Source organism: Mesoplodon bidens, assembly GCF_964165515.1.
Source record: "Mesoplodon bidens genome assembly, chromosome: 10".
NCBI classification, from domain to species: domain Eukaryota; kingdom Metazoa; phylum Chordata; class Mammalia; order Artiodactyla; family Ziphiidae; genus Mesoplodon; species Mesoplodon bidens.
Window position 1 is genome coordinate 54,356,769 of NC_138172.1, and position 14,126 is coordinate 54,370,894.

Consider the following 14,126-nt stretch of genomic DNA (forward strand, 5'->3'; position numbering starts at 1 on the left):
GCCCCAGAATTTCCAGAGGAGGGTTCAGGGGTGGTGACTCGGCTGGAAAGGAGGGGAGACATGTCTGGAAGCCGTGCTGACCCAGGAAGCACACTAGCGATGGAGCCTAGACAGCAGGGGGCTGTGGAGACCACAGTGATGGAGGTGCTGAGACCTTCCAGGCCTTCTTTGGAGACCCATCCATATTAAGCGCCCATCTAAGGCAGCCTTCTTACCTAAGTCTCCTGAGCATGTGCTGTTTTACCAGGGCTTTCCTGAAAGTGCAACCAGGAGTGCCCCTGTATGTGGGATGTTTTGCATCAGGCAGGTGGAAGGATGTCTTCAGCCACTCTCCACTGCCCCAATACCCCTCTATTCAACGGCCCCTTCTCCAGCCATCCCAACACAGGAAATAACCTACGAGTCAGAAAATGAAAGACAGGACTGGCAAAAAAAAAAAAACAAAACAAAACAACAACAACAAAAAAACCATCCTAAGTCAGGTGGTATGATTTGCTTTCTGACTTTTCCTGGCCTCTGCGGTCATAACACGTTGAGCCCTCTAAAAGATGCACACAAGAAGATAAATGAATCAAAGGCAGGCTGTGATGGATGGAAAAACAACAGCCCTCCACACCCACAGACTGCAGCTCCCCTGAATTCAGAGAAAATAAAGGCTGAACACACAGAAAACCTCCACTGTAAAGAGCAACTTACACAAATCAGAACGTTCGAGATTTCCCACAAGCCCATGGTTCTCTCACACACCACCACACATGGCTATAAATAACAAAGCCCTTGACGACACACTTGGGGGAAAGGCAGGCAGTCTAGCAAAAAAAAAAAAAAAAATCTTGTCACCCCCATGTTGGATTTATAAGCACTGTCCCTGGCCTTTAAAATCAACGAATTCCAAACAGCAACAATCTTTTACTGACAACGCCAGGAAGAATCAGACAGACTGTTCTCCCTCAAAGAGCTTTCCTTCTAGGAAGGGAGTTAAAACACACACACGTCCAGCCACAGGGAGCCGCCCGAGAGGAAGCCAGGCCTGATGGCGGGGCTGTGAAGGGGAGAAACAGGACAAATCCAACTGCAGACCTGACAGAAGAAGTGGGGTTTGGCCAAGCATTGGTTCAAAGGAACAAAGGTGCTGCAGGGCATGAAGAGAGAATGGGAAACTTGTGGGGAGCACAAGAGTCACAGGTTAGAAAAGCTGAGTAAAACCAGGGCCTGAGGATGCACGAAGGCAGAAAGGCGGCTGGCACCATCCAGGCCTCTGGTGATCTAACTTATGCTGGGGCCTTTCTCTGTGTCCTAGGAGCCAGGGATGCAGCCCTGACCTCAAAAAGGAAGCAAGGGCCACCCAATCACCTAGGATCCATGGAGAGGATCCACAGAAGGCTTCTAGCAGGTCACCTATTCAACATGACGTCTGAGGGGCAGTTAACTGATGGCGACGTATTGTGTATTGAAGAGATGAAGGGTGTCCATAGGCAGAAACCAACGAGATCCCTACAGATGACAGAAAACAGGAGTTCAGACTTGCACTGTGGTAGCATAATTTAAGAGCAAAAATACATTTCCTGTAACTATGTTCCTGTTGTAAATAATGTCTGATTAAGAGATTCTAGGTATTAAAATTTGAAAGTTATTCTGATAAATAAGTTGAGATCTGATGGAACAGGAAGCAACATGAGACCAGGTTGCAATGGGAAGTGTTTTCTGTCTTTGTTTTTGCCAAGTAAGGTGTCAAAAGAAAAAAAAAAGTCAGAAAATAAAATTATTTGGAAAAATCAGAAAGCAGTTGTGAGAACCGGTTGTTGCAACTGACAGGGACCCATACTTCTTGAAGACAAAAGTAACTGAGGGGCAAACATGGCCTTATGTTGAGTAAAATACAGAAGCTCATCAGTGAGAAAGCCAGCCGTGGGGCTCTCAGAACAGCCTAAAATTAATGTTGAAAGATTCAAGAAAAACTGAGTCCTCACTGAGCACTGACCAAATAACTTTCTCAAGACAAAAGAAGATTTTTTTTTAAATGTTGAAAAGTAGAACCACTTCCTGAAAAACCTGACATTAATTCAGTAACCTAATGGAGACAAAATTTGTATACAAGGGCGTGCAACATATTTTAAGCAATGCCGAGGTGTAATAGCTCCAAACTGATTTAAGGCCTACATATGTCAAAGTGGTCTGTGATTAAACACCTAAGGAGTAAACATGATGAATGGTGTGAGTTCAGCAGCAGAGAAAAGGATTCCTGGGAGCTACACTTGGTGGTCAAGGGACAGTCAGTGGAGGAAGCAGCCAAGAAGGATGCTTTGGGAAAAGAGATGGGTTAAAACCCACTCATTAACTGACTTGCCCTCAGCAAATCTCTCTCCTGCTAGCCTTAGAGCATTACTTATCCCCAGTTAAAATGGGCCCCGTAGCTGAGGAGGAGTCGAAGCACCTTCATAAAACGGGCAGCTACCCTTCCTTGAATCCTTCTCTTCCTCAGTGACAGAAACAAGTCTGATCTGACACACTGAAATCTCTGCACTTGACACCCCTGTGGAAAGGTTTTCATGCTGTTACAACAGTGCTTCTCAAACTTCAATGCACACACGAATCACTTGGGGGTCTTGTTAAAATGCAGATTCAATGCAGTAGGTCTGGGGAGGGGCCCAACATTCTGCATTTCCCATAACCCTCAGTGATGCTGATCCTGCTGGCGGCTGGACCACCCTTTGAGTAGTAAAGTACTGGAGCATCTTTAGTTGCTGTTATCAGGGGATGGTAGAAAGGCATCATTTTTGAGCTCAAGGTTCGGGCCTCAAGGCATACTATAAGTCATAAAAAGTAGATGTGAAAAGGAGAATGAGGCTCCTGGAGAGTGAGAAAGTAGAGCCAGCAGGGCTGCAAGGGGAGGGGATGGAAAACAGAAGAGGGCAACAGAGGAAAAGGCTGGCTGGCCCGCTGCTCATTAGAATAAATAAGAGGTGACAAGAAAGAAATTATAAGAATAAAAGTAAGAGTACCCAGGGTGTGTTGAGAGTGTTAGAAGGTATTTTACAAACAATGAACTTCAAGGGATTCCAAAATAGTGAATACAAAATGTTACTATTGGGTGTTTTTGTCCCTATTCACATATGGTCTTTCTCTTTTTTTTTTTTTTTTTTTTTTTTTTTTGCCTAATACTATGGGTTTTAGAGAATAAAACATAAACGTGAGCTGTAACAACAAGACCGTCATTCAAAGCAATAGTTAGAAGATTTCTCCACTGCTGACTATACAGAAATGCGATTACAGGACTCACGGCTACTCCCCTGCTTAAAACAGCAGTCTGAAATCTGCCAATCTGGAGCAAATTCTGTCTTTTCTGAGAATATTTTAAGAAAAGAGGTGGAGAAATTTTTGAAAGGCAAGACAAGACTATATTCAGACAAGTTTCCTTTCTTTTCCCCAAAAAACATAGAAGCTCCTTTAGGGCTTTCTTTCTTTTCCTAGACATAGCAAAGCATTTCATAATTCTCTAACTTAGGAAAACCCTTCACAGACATTCTCACCAGCTCAAAGAAAGGAGAGGATGCAAACACTGTAATTAACCAGAGGGAAATGGTATTCCCACCCAAACCAAGACAGCCTTTCTTCAGCAAGGAGAAAGTGGGAGCTGCAGTAAACATGCTCTTTAGCAAGGATGTCTGCTCAGGCACCTGCACTAGGGACATTTCAAAATAAACGTGGCTTCTGTTCCTTTTTTAAACAGCAGTTGTCTCCAACAAACTCCAATTGGATGTTTGCGGTATTTGTTAGTTCCAACCTGTGATGACGTTCGATAGTTTTCTATTTTGATTAGCTAAGGATTATGTTTTCTAAGCCAACAACAATGATTTCCTTTACTAACATCCAGAATGAAACATTTTGGAACATAAAAAGCTAAAAATCTCATCTAGTTTAGTGCTTGTCACTATACACAGAAGAAAAATGAGACCTAGAGAGACCAAAGGAGGTAACCAGGTCCCCCAGACACCTTGATTGCCAGTATGACAGGGTTTAATCTTCACCAGCTGTCTCCGAGGCAGATTCTTAATCTCAAACTAAGGGTCAGAGCTGGATTAGATCATTCAAGATCAAGGTTTTGTGATTATTACATATTTGCAACTTCTTTTCTGTTTGGTATGGGGCCTCTAAACTAGGAAAATGATGAAGAGTTTAGGGAAAAAAAACGTTTTGGTTTGGTGATGTTACAATGCAGACTCCAGAGTATTTGGATGGGGTTGAGGGTGAGGAGTACTTTGAATTTATTTTCTAAGCCAACCAGCAAATCCCGCCATTAGGCATGCAGTCAGGTCTTGTGGAAATCGAAGCTTATAAATTTCAGGGGCGCTCGTTGAGAAAAAGAATATAAAAATTAAGAATAGAAATTTAGGGGCTTCCCTGGTGGCGCAGTGGTTGAGAGTCTGCCTGCCGATGCAGGGGACACGAGTTCGTGCCCCGGTCCGGGAGGATCCCACATGCCGCGGAGCGGCTGGGCCCGTGAGCCATGGCCGCTGAGCCTGTGCGTCCGGAGCCTGTGCTCCATAACGGGAGAGGCCACAACAGTGAGAGGCCCGCGTACCGCAAAAAAAAAAAAAAAAAGAAATTTAGGTATGAAAGAGAATATTAAGAATTTAGAGTGGCATCTTACATATTACAAATTTTAAGAAGCTGCAGATACCACAAATATAAAAGTTAAAAGAAAACAAATATTTTTATTAATTAACTGCCTGATACACCTCTGAAATATTATTGCTACATTTTTTGGTTACATTCTCTTTGATCACCTCTTCCAATGATATTTCACGATATTCTCTTTAGAGAAAATTTAAAATAATTCAACCTTTCCTCTAGAACTGTTGATCAGGATTTGTAAATTTATTCTTGAGATAACTTGGAAGTTTTTTCCAGCTTCATAACTCATTATAAGTAATGTCATATAAATGTTTTGGGTTGCCTCTAAAGTTGGGAAAACCTCTATGAAGTTGCTTTTACAGGTGAGCTGAAATATTCAGGGCATCGCAAGATGTCTTAAATATTCTCTACCTTGATAACACTCATTAACCACGTTGCCAGGGCCCCTCCCAGAGCCAGGAGGGGGGCCTGCACCAGGGAGAAGCCTTGAGGTTCCATCCACATCATGGTAAATCCACCTTGGCACACCATATATAACCCCCACCTACTTATGCATCCTTGAATTCCCCTAATTCTTCCAAATAAAGTGCCTGTTCTATTCAGCATACCTACTAAATTCCTTGATGGCATAACTATGCCATGATTCAGCCAGGACTGTATCACCTGATGTGTATATTTCATTTTCCAATCAAGGTCACAAGACAGGCCTAACGTTTGACTACCTGGTGTATGGATCAAACGCTATTTTATTTACCTGAAGAAATTACATGGGATAATATACGAAAAACACCAAAGTCTTAGAAAAATGTTGGATCTCACCATTATTTCTCTTAGCCCCTAGAGTCTCCCAGCACCCATGCTATAATGGAGAAGTGGTTTGTATCAATCGAGGCGGTCTAGGTCCCCAAAGCAGACCATCTCGGGTTCAACCCCAGCCTAATCATTTGCTAATTGAGTGGCCTTAATTTCCCTGATCTCTAGAGGACTTACAATGAGCATTATAAAGTCGACCTTGTAGAGTTGTTTGGAGGTTAAATAATACACGTGAAGCGCTCAACATGGTCCAGGCAGCAGCAGTTAGTGCAGCTACAATCATTACTACGCATTATCAGGAAACCTGCCCACAAGATCTCTCGAGTGAAGCTTCCTCGAGATATTAACACCATTCAGAGCGGCATGAGCCACTGTCAGAAACGTCTGCAGAGCTTTAGGATCACCAGCCGTCATCCACAAAGCAGCAGAGTGAATTTCCTGCCACAGCCAATGAATCCTCCGTGACGATTTACAACTTTAACAGATAAAGTGGCAAATATTGAAAATACGAACCTGACTTTGTATTTTCCTTCAAAGACACTCATGGTTGTTCTGCCAAGCCCCCAGCTCCCTGCAATGCACAGTTTTCACAATCCTATACCTTGTATAGTATCTTAACAGCTTTTTACTTCTTTATCTGTTCTGATATTCTTGTTTCCTTAAAAAGGCTTGAGAAGGCCATGGATCACTCAAATAAAACATTTACAGTAGGAGAAGAAAACATCCAGATAAGCTGCACCTTCTTCACCCAGAGGAAATGCAACCAAGGCACTGGGAAATCTTAAAGAAACTATAAGTGAAATCCTGGATAGAACAAGTCAAATGAATACAGCTGAAGTTTCCTGCAGGAAAAGACAAGCCATGAAAAACTGAATTTCCCCAAGGAAATACACCACTATGATTACAGCCAAACTCTTAGCTTTTTCATTAATGAGCAATCTCTCTACTCCAGGGAAAATAGGATATAATCAACAATAACTAATTTTGTACCTAAAACCTCTGCAAAGGCGTGTTGTTGGTGCAGATCAATCCCCAGCGTTGGAAGACCCAGGGCGGGGGGACAAATGGTGGCCCACAGACCACAGGTCAGAATATTGAAAGTTATAAGTCACACTGACAAACTGTTCGATAAAGTAGGTTTTATCCTTCTACCTTGATTGACAAATGCACCTCCATAACGTCTTAGAAAAGACCAAGTTCAACTTCAAACTCTTGCCCTGCTCAGAGACCAGCCCTGGAACTGGGGAAACACTGTCCCAGACCCGGCCAACAATCTACCTTCCTCTTTCCACTGGCTGCTCCATCTGGCACCAAGAGAGACCTTGTGACATGTCAAACACCCAAGTTTTAACACTCACACCCCCCCACACCCCACACATACACGGCTGTCCCTTCGCCACCCCTCAGGCCCATAGACCAGTGGCTACAAAGGCCCTCCGGAAGATGGGTCCAAATGTCCATGTAGGCTGTAAAAGTTGGTCCACAGCCATCCGAGCAGCATATTTTGGGTTTCCAGGTACCTGAAACTGATCTATAAAGGGGAGACTTTGGACTCAGAGGCCCAGGAGTCTCCTCACCCCATAGACAGGGGCTGACCAGAGAACAATAAAAGTAGTGCCCTCTAAATCCCAGGGCAGAGGCTCCTTTTGCCCGTATACTAGGCCTACATTTTAACTGAGCAGAAAAATTGGGGGGAGGGGGGGAAATATCTCATCAGAAAGGAACAAAAATAAAAAAGAGCCGCTTATCTTGAGAGCAGGCAGCCTTCCCCAGATACAATCTCACCCATCACATGCAATTGCCCTGAGCTAAGTCCATTCTAATGATCTACAGCTTCAGCCCTGCGAACAAAACACAGACGCTAGGAAACCCTAAAGAGGCCAAGCAGGAGATCCTAAATTGACCAGAGGCAAGGAGGCAGTTACTCCATGTTGAGTGCCAAGACTTAAAAAGCTGATTATGGCAAATAAAAGACAGATCCTTTTGGGAGAAGAAGAATATTAACCACCTACAAGTTTTCTAAAAGTCAAATCATCCCCCTTTGTGATACTGGATAAATTCTACTCTTCCCACCCTCCCCAGCAGCTGTTCGAGGTCTGTACACAGACGCTGGTCCTACATGCCTGGAATCTGGGGTTGCCAGTATATATCTCTGAAAACAGCGCATGTCCAGCTGCTGTCAATGGTCAAGGCACAGGTCACCTGCAGTGGGTCCCACCACCAAGACGCCATTATCAGACTAGGAACAGCAGAATTTTCTTGGGCAAAGAGACTCTACCCTATCCTGATTTTCTGTAGGATGATGACAATCAGGTGACAATCAGGAAGGAGGCAGATCATGCAAGCAAAGCAAATCATGATCTCAGGGGCACTGAATGCATATTAGATGGTAAGTTCCCCTTTCTGGAATATGATAACCCTTTACTCACTCCCTGACTTCCATCCCAACACACAGACACACAGATACACCAGGGAAAAGGGCCGAGCAGAACACACGGAAGACAAGGTTAGAAAAAACACACACACACAGAGGCAAACGTCAAGTTGCTTTGTGCAGACTCTATCTTCTCCATTTATAAAATAAAGGTAATGAAAATTATCTTGTCGGTTTCTTCTGAGGATTAAATTAGATAATAATGTCAGGCGGCTGGCTCAGAACAGGTTCTCAAATGTTACTTCTCCCTTCTCCCCACTTGGCCTTGAGATGAGCCAATTCACCTGCTTGGCTTCCCAACCCTCATGACACGCCAGGCAAGAAGGAGAATCATCGTTATCCCACCTTGGTCAGAAGCCACAAGTAGGTAGGAAGCAACATATTACAAGGGAAAGAAGGAGTGCAAAACAAATGGTGAGCATTCGTGCTGCTGATACCTATCTGCTAAATCATTTCTACTGAAAATCATGAGTTAATCTGCTGAAGCTGTACAGAAGGCCCCCGAGGGCAGAAGCCAACAAGGTGACAGAGTTATGCTTTTCTGTGGAAATTGGCTAAATAATGCCATGCTGTAGCCAGGAAGGACTTTTCCTCCACACCCTACTTTAAACTGTTTCAGTGGTTTGCATCAGACCTAAATAATAGCCACACTGCTCTTCTGCAGATAGCGGCTGCCCCAGGGCTGCACTTCCCTTAGACCAACTCACTTCACTGCTTATAAACCAAAACAGAAGACCCTGATGAAAAAAGAAACTTCAAAGCTAAGTTTAGATTTCGGCACTTCATTTTTAATGAAAGTCTCCTTTCAACAACCTTCTAGAAAAAAAAAAAAAAGAGAGAGAGAAGATTCAGTATTCACTGGCAAATGTCTTTGGTAAGACTTTGAAAAAGTTTTGCAATGGCTTTGAATGCCCTACATGAATTCAAATGTACAGCTAAAGAGGTTGGATGAAAACTTCTAGCAGCTTTCCATCATGTCTGTCAGAAGCTGACATGTTTGTCATCTTTTTCCATAGGTCATCAGAATAAAAGAACCAATAACACGGTATAAAACAGCCAAATTGCCTATTGAGATCAAAGCCAAACTATTCTCAATAAAGATTTTACCATTCAGACCAAACACCCAATAAATAGTGACTGCCTGGTTGTGGAAATGCCCGACTGACTTGCAGTGCCTCTAGGAGGATGAATGGAGGTTCAGCTCAGCATTTCCTGGGTGCTAAGTGATATGCCAGGCACTGCCAGAGACCCTGGAGACAGAGAAATGAGTGGGACAAACCCAGTGCCTTTGACAGAATGGGTAAGGGAGTTTCATCAAGAGCTAATTCTGCCTTACTATTGTTAGCAGCGAAAAGAGAGGCCTGTCCCCGGGAGGAGGGAACCTTTAGCTCCACCCAGGGAATTGAAAGCAGGTTTGCTTAAGAATAACACTTAAGTCAAGTCTTAAAAGATGAATCTAAATTATCCAGGGTAGCAGGAGTTCCAGACAGACAGCAGCTTGAACAAAAGTGAGGTGGCCCAACTGGGGGCCCGGAATAAGGCAGGCACAGAAAAGAATAGATCAATGAAAAACACGTTCAGAGGGACAGTGGAGGGAATGGAAGGAAACACTCAACACCCAACAGAGTGGGCTTTTGACAAAGGGGTCTAGAGTCAATAATGCTTCCAAGTACACAGGGTTAAAATATACATCCTTCTCTGGGCCTCAACACAGCCCCCATATGTTAGACTCAATGGAGGCAAAGACCAGACCTGTCTTATTCACTCAGAATACTGTTTCCAGGTCTGAGCCTCCTGCCTGGCAAAAAGTGACATTCTGTAGATACTGTTGAGAAGAAAGAATGGGTAATGGCCACTTTCTGCAATGGCATCAATGAAGTGTCATTCTTAATTGGAAAACTATGGTTAAAAAAAAGAAAATTTTTTAAAGTTGTGTTGAAAACTGAAATGCAGACCATGTAGCAGGTATGCTGGCTCCACAGACAGCAATGAGGACTCATCATTTCAAGGTGGGGTGCTACCTTGAAAAAAAGGCGAGGGACTTCCCTGGTGGCACAGTGGTTAAGAATCTGCCTGCCAATGCAGGGGACATGGGTTCAAGCCCTGGTCCAGGAAGATCCCACATGCCGCGGAGCAACTAAGCCTGTGCACCACAACTACTGAGCCTGCGTGCCACAGCTACTGAAGCCCGTGCACCTAGAGCCCGTGCTCCACAAGAGAAGCCACCGCAATGAGAAGCCCGCGTACCACAACAGAGAGTAGCCCCCACACTCGCCGCAACTAGAGAAAGCCCGTGCGCAGCAACTAAGACCCAACGTGGCCAAAAATACATAAATAAATAAATAAATAAAGGCAAGGACTCCAAAATGAGATGAGTATCTTATAGAAACCATAACTAGTTAAAAATAAATGGCCTAGAGGTGAAAAATGTGCTTTCTGGGAACAAAAGCAAATAGACCAAAGATCAAATTCTGGACCTAGTTTCCAGAGCCCTGACAAAATCAGCAGTGATTTGGGGAAAGAAACTTATCCGTACAACACTTTTACCAACATTGAGTCCTCAACAAGGATCTCCTGTTAGGTATTCGAAAAGTAAAAGTTATATTTTTCAGATCTGAAGAGTTTTCAAACATTTAAAGTTTTCCCCCAAAGAGCAATTACTTAATTTCGGGCATTTAGGAAGAGTGAATCTACTAAGTCAAAAACAAAAACTAAAATACCTTTAAGTATGTATCTTAGTGAAGTTTGCTCTCATACTAAACTCCTTGGCTCACTTGTCAATATACTAAATATAAGATGGATTTTTTAAGTAACCTAAGAGAAGGCTGTGAACAATCTCATTTCTTCTTATCTTACCGTGCATTAAGATATTTTGAAAAATGTAGTGACAGATTACCAATTACGTTAGGAAAATCCTGAAACCATTTACTTCCATAGAAAACTAAATGCAAGTGGAATTAGGTTTCCCACCTCCATTATAGCTACCTTTGACCTTCAACTATCTTCAAAATGTAATTTCACATGAATACCAATCCAAAATGATTCCTTAGTTCAACCATTTTGTGGCTTTAATTCCATAAAAATATGAAATCTGTGGGTTTTGTAACATTGTTTAAAAGCCCAAATAAAAAGCCAGTTGGCTTTTAAGCTAATTGTTTAAAAGTGTGTATATAGATGAACTGAGACTGACTCATGAACTACTGAGTCTGGAATTTGCAAATCATAAATCTTATCTTCCTAAGCAAAGACTAACAGAATCAGGGCCCGCTAATTTCCTTCTTTCGTAAGTAATCTGAAACAAAAGTTTTAACGATTTGTAAGGTACACTGAAAATTAAGGGTGCCGTTTAAAATATTAGCAAAATATAACTCAGTTTTTAAGAGTTTGGTGTATAATCAGAGAGTCGAACATTCTGGTACTGCAAAGTAAGAAAGCATCCAAGGATGAAACAGTGGAACTTTATTAAACTGTAGAACTCAAACCTGTGTTAGAATTTTTTTGTTTACAATAGTCCTTCCTCATTATCTTAAAAACTCCCATCTCCATGCCACCTTCAGTAAAAAAAATATAACTTTAAAAAATTTTCAATCCACTTCAAGTACTGTGAAATGTCCCATGTAGAAATTAGTCCACGTTTCTTTTAGACAAGACCAAAGGTAAGTCTGCCTCTGGCCCTTGGTAAACAGAATGTGTGCCTCAGAGTGACGGGGACTGTCAGATTCTCCACATTTCATCCCAAATCCACACAGGGCATCTCCAAGTTACCAAAAAGGAGTAGAGAGACAAAAGATGTTAAAGATGAAGGGAACGTAAAATGATCCAAATCTAACCATGTCCTTTCACAGATGAGGAGACTGAGGCCCAGAAAGGTCCAAAAACTCCAAAGACTCCATTACCAGACCCCAGATGCAGGTGCTCAGTTCTGTAGCAAAGAGCTAACAAAATTTCTAACTTTTAAGGTCTCATGGGTTCAGTACTTTACATAACAAATACTTAAGAGTTCAATTCCTGCATTTTTCTACCCTCAAAACCTCCAACACACCAAGATCAGGTGGGCAGGGGGATTTACGATTTTAACCCTTCCGTTTCATTTCCACCAGACAATTGCATAGAACCTTCAAGCCCGCAAGACGGGGCTGTCCTGCTCCAGGCAACATCTCCAGCACCTAGCACCTAGCAGGCACTCAGTAAATACTCCGCCTTCCACCTGACAAGCCCCACTCCCTCCGCATCCACGCCAGCCCGCAGTGGAGCGAGACAAGTTTCCTTTGGCAATCGCCCTTCTCCTTGAAACTTTGCTACAGCAACTCCGGCCCAAAAAGCAGGTCCGGGGGCATGTGGCCCTGGGCAAGAGCTGAGGATGGGGGCCCTGCCCTTTCGGGGCACTGGGCGATCCCGGGCCGGGGACCAGGTGTGCCCGCCGCTCGCTCGGAGGCCGCCCGGGCCGCGTCCTGCCTCCGCCGATTACCAACTTCTCAAACTTCCCTTTCCGGGGGTGGGGGCGGCCCGGGACGCAGCGCCCTTCCTGCCCGCACAAAGGGGGCCGGGCGCGCCCCGCGCCCCCGCCGAGACCACTTTCCTGGTCTTTGGAAAGGAAAACGCACCCGTCCCAGCGCAGGGTGCTGGGGCGCGGGCACCGGGGCCACGTCCCGGCTTCCGCCCGCCTCCCGGGCCGACTGTCAAGCGCAGCCCGGCGGGGCCCCGGGGACCCCGGCGCCAAGCCCAGGCGGGGGCCACTCACCCGACTTGGGAACGTGCGGCGGGATCGTGCTGGCGATGCGTGTCCACAGGACGATGTGCAGCGGCCACAGGCCCCCGAGCAGCCCCCGGCCCATGGCAGCCCCCGCCGCTCCGCATAGACCGGCCCGAGCGCGCACGCCGCGCCTCCGCGCCGCGCCCTGCGGACCCGCGCGGGGCAGCGGTGCGGCCAGATGTGGCGCCGCAGAGGGTGGCAGTGGGCGAGGCGCGGGGGGCCCGGCGGCCGAGGGGAGCTGCGCGGGAGGCCGGCCCGGCCGGCGGGTGCGCGCGCGGAGTGTCGTCGGGCCGGGCGCGCGAGTGACTCACGACTTCGCCCGGGCGCCGCGGGGGAAACAGGAAACTCCTCGCCAACAGCTGGGCAGGACCTCTCGCCGCCCCGAGCCTGCTCCCCGTCTCGGCTCCCGGTCCTCGCCCTCCCTCGCAGCTGCCAATCACGTCCCTGGGACCGGCCCCTCCGGGGCTTTGGCAAACTTTCAGCGGCCTCACGCGTTCCCGCTCCGAAGATTGACTACGGAGCACTAAGTGCACACGTTCCAGAAAGTCACTGAACGCAGAGAATGCCTGCGCTCTCCAAAGCACACCCACCAGCATCCTCCCCTTCCCCACAACCCTCTTCGGGCTGTTCCTAAGTGCTTCAGAGCTGGTTTTCAAACTCCAAGTGGCGACCCAAGAGTGGATGCTGAAATCTGAATTGTGAGCACTTTTTTTTTTTCAAGTAAAGCAGTAAAAGTATTTCCTCATTAAACTTTGTTTCAGTTGTGTATGCCTAAACCATCACATTGTAAAATGTTTATTTTACTGTAGGTGGAAGTCCAGAAGTCTGTTCTCAAACTTTAATGTGCTCATGGACCCCCTGAAAATATTGTTAAAATGCAGATTCTGCTTCAGTACATCTAAGAGGCAGCATTTCTGATAAGCTCTTGGGTGGTGCCTCCCATTTTGAGCTGCCTGTTTCTTCCTGGGGGGTGACTCAGTGAGCAATTATAAACAATAAGCCATCACAGAGTGATAATGGTAATGGGAAATGTTATCTTCAGAATGTATCAGGTATGGCAGAAAGTGTGAAAGTAAAAGTGGCCTGGGAGTCAGCTAAGTGCCAGAGTTTGCCTTCCAACACTGCCTGTGAAGGGACACAACTCTGAGCCCCTCCCCTGCAAAAGGGGACATCGGTGGGAGCAGAAAAGGACGAACTTTCAACTTTCCCTTCTTGCTAAGGTGACCAGGTTTGCCCCCAAACTATCCTGGTGTACATCTGTTTCAAAGTTGAATTATTAACAGAACCCCCTGTCTCTTTCCCATGTGCCTTAGTTGGATATTGACTCATATGCTCATCCTACTTCCAGCCCCCTCAAAGAGTTAGATTCAGTATAGCCCTCTCTCTGGTCAGGAGATCTTCCAGCAGGTTACACAATAGACTCCTTTATCGGAGACAAAGCTTGTTTGCAGAGGCAGGTGGCCAGGCTTACTGGGAATAAAGGCAACTAGC

At 45.3% G+C, this 14,126-nt stretch overlaps 1 protein-coding gene across 1 annotated transcript in view; it reads right to left on the bottom strand.

The window, feature by feature from the left end:
- Positions 1-13,115, bottom strand: part of TGFBR2 (transforming growth factor beta receptor 2) — a 95,901-nt gene extending 82,786 nt beyond the window's left edge. The window contains exon 1 of the mRNA XM_081246972.1: positions 12,624-13,115. Coding sequence (XP_081103098.1) covers positions 12,624-12,717 — 94 coding nt within the window. The 5' untranslated portion in view covers positions 12,718-13,115. The remainder of the gene's footprint in view (positions 1-12,623) is intronic.
- Positions 13,116-14,126: the final 1,011 nt, after the last annotated feature.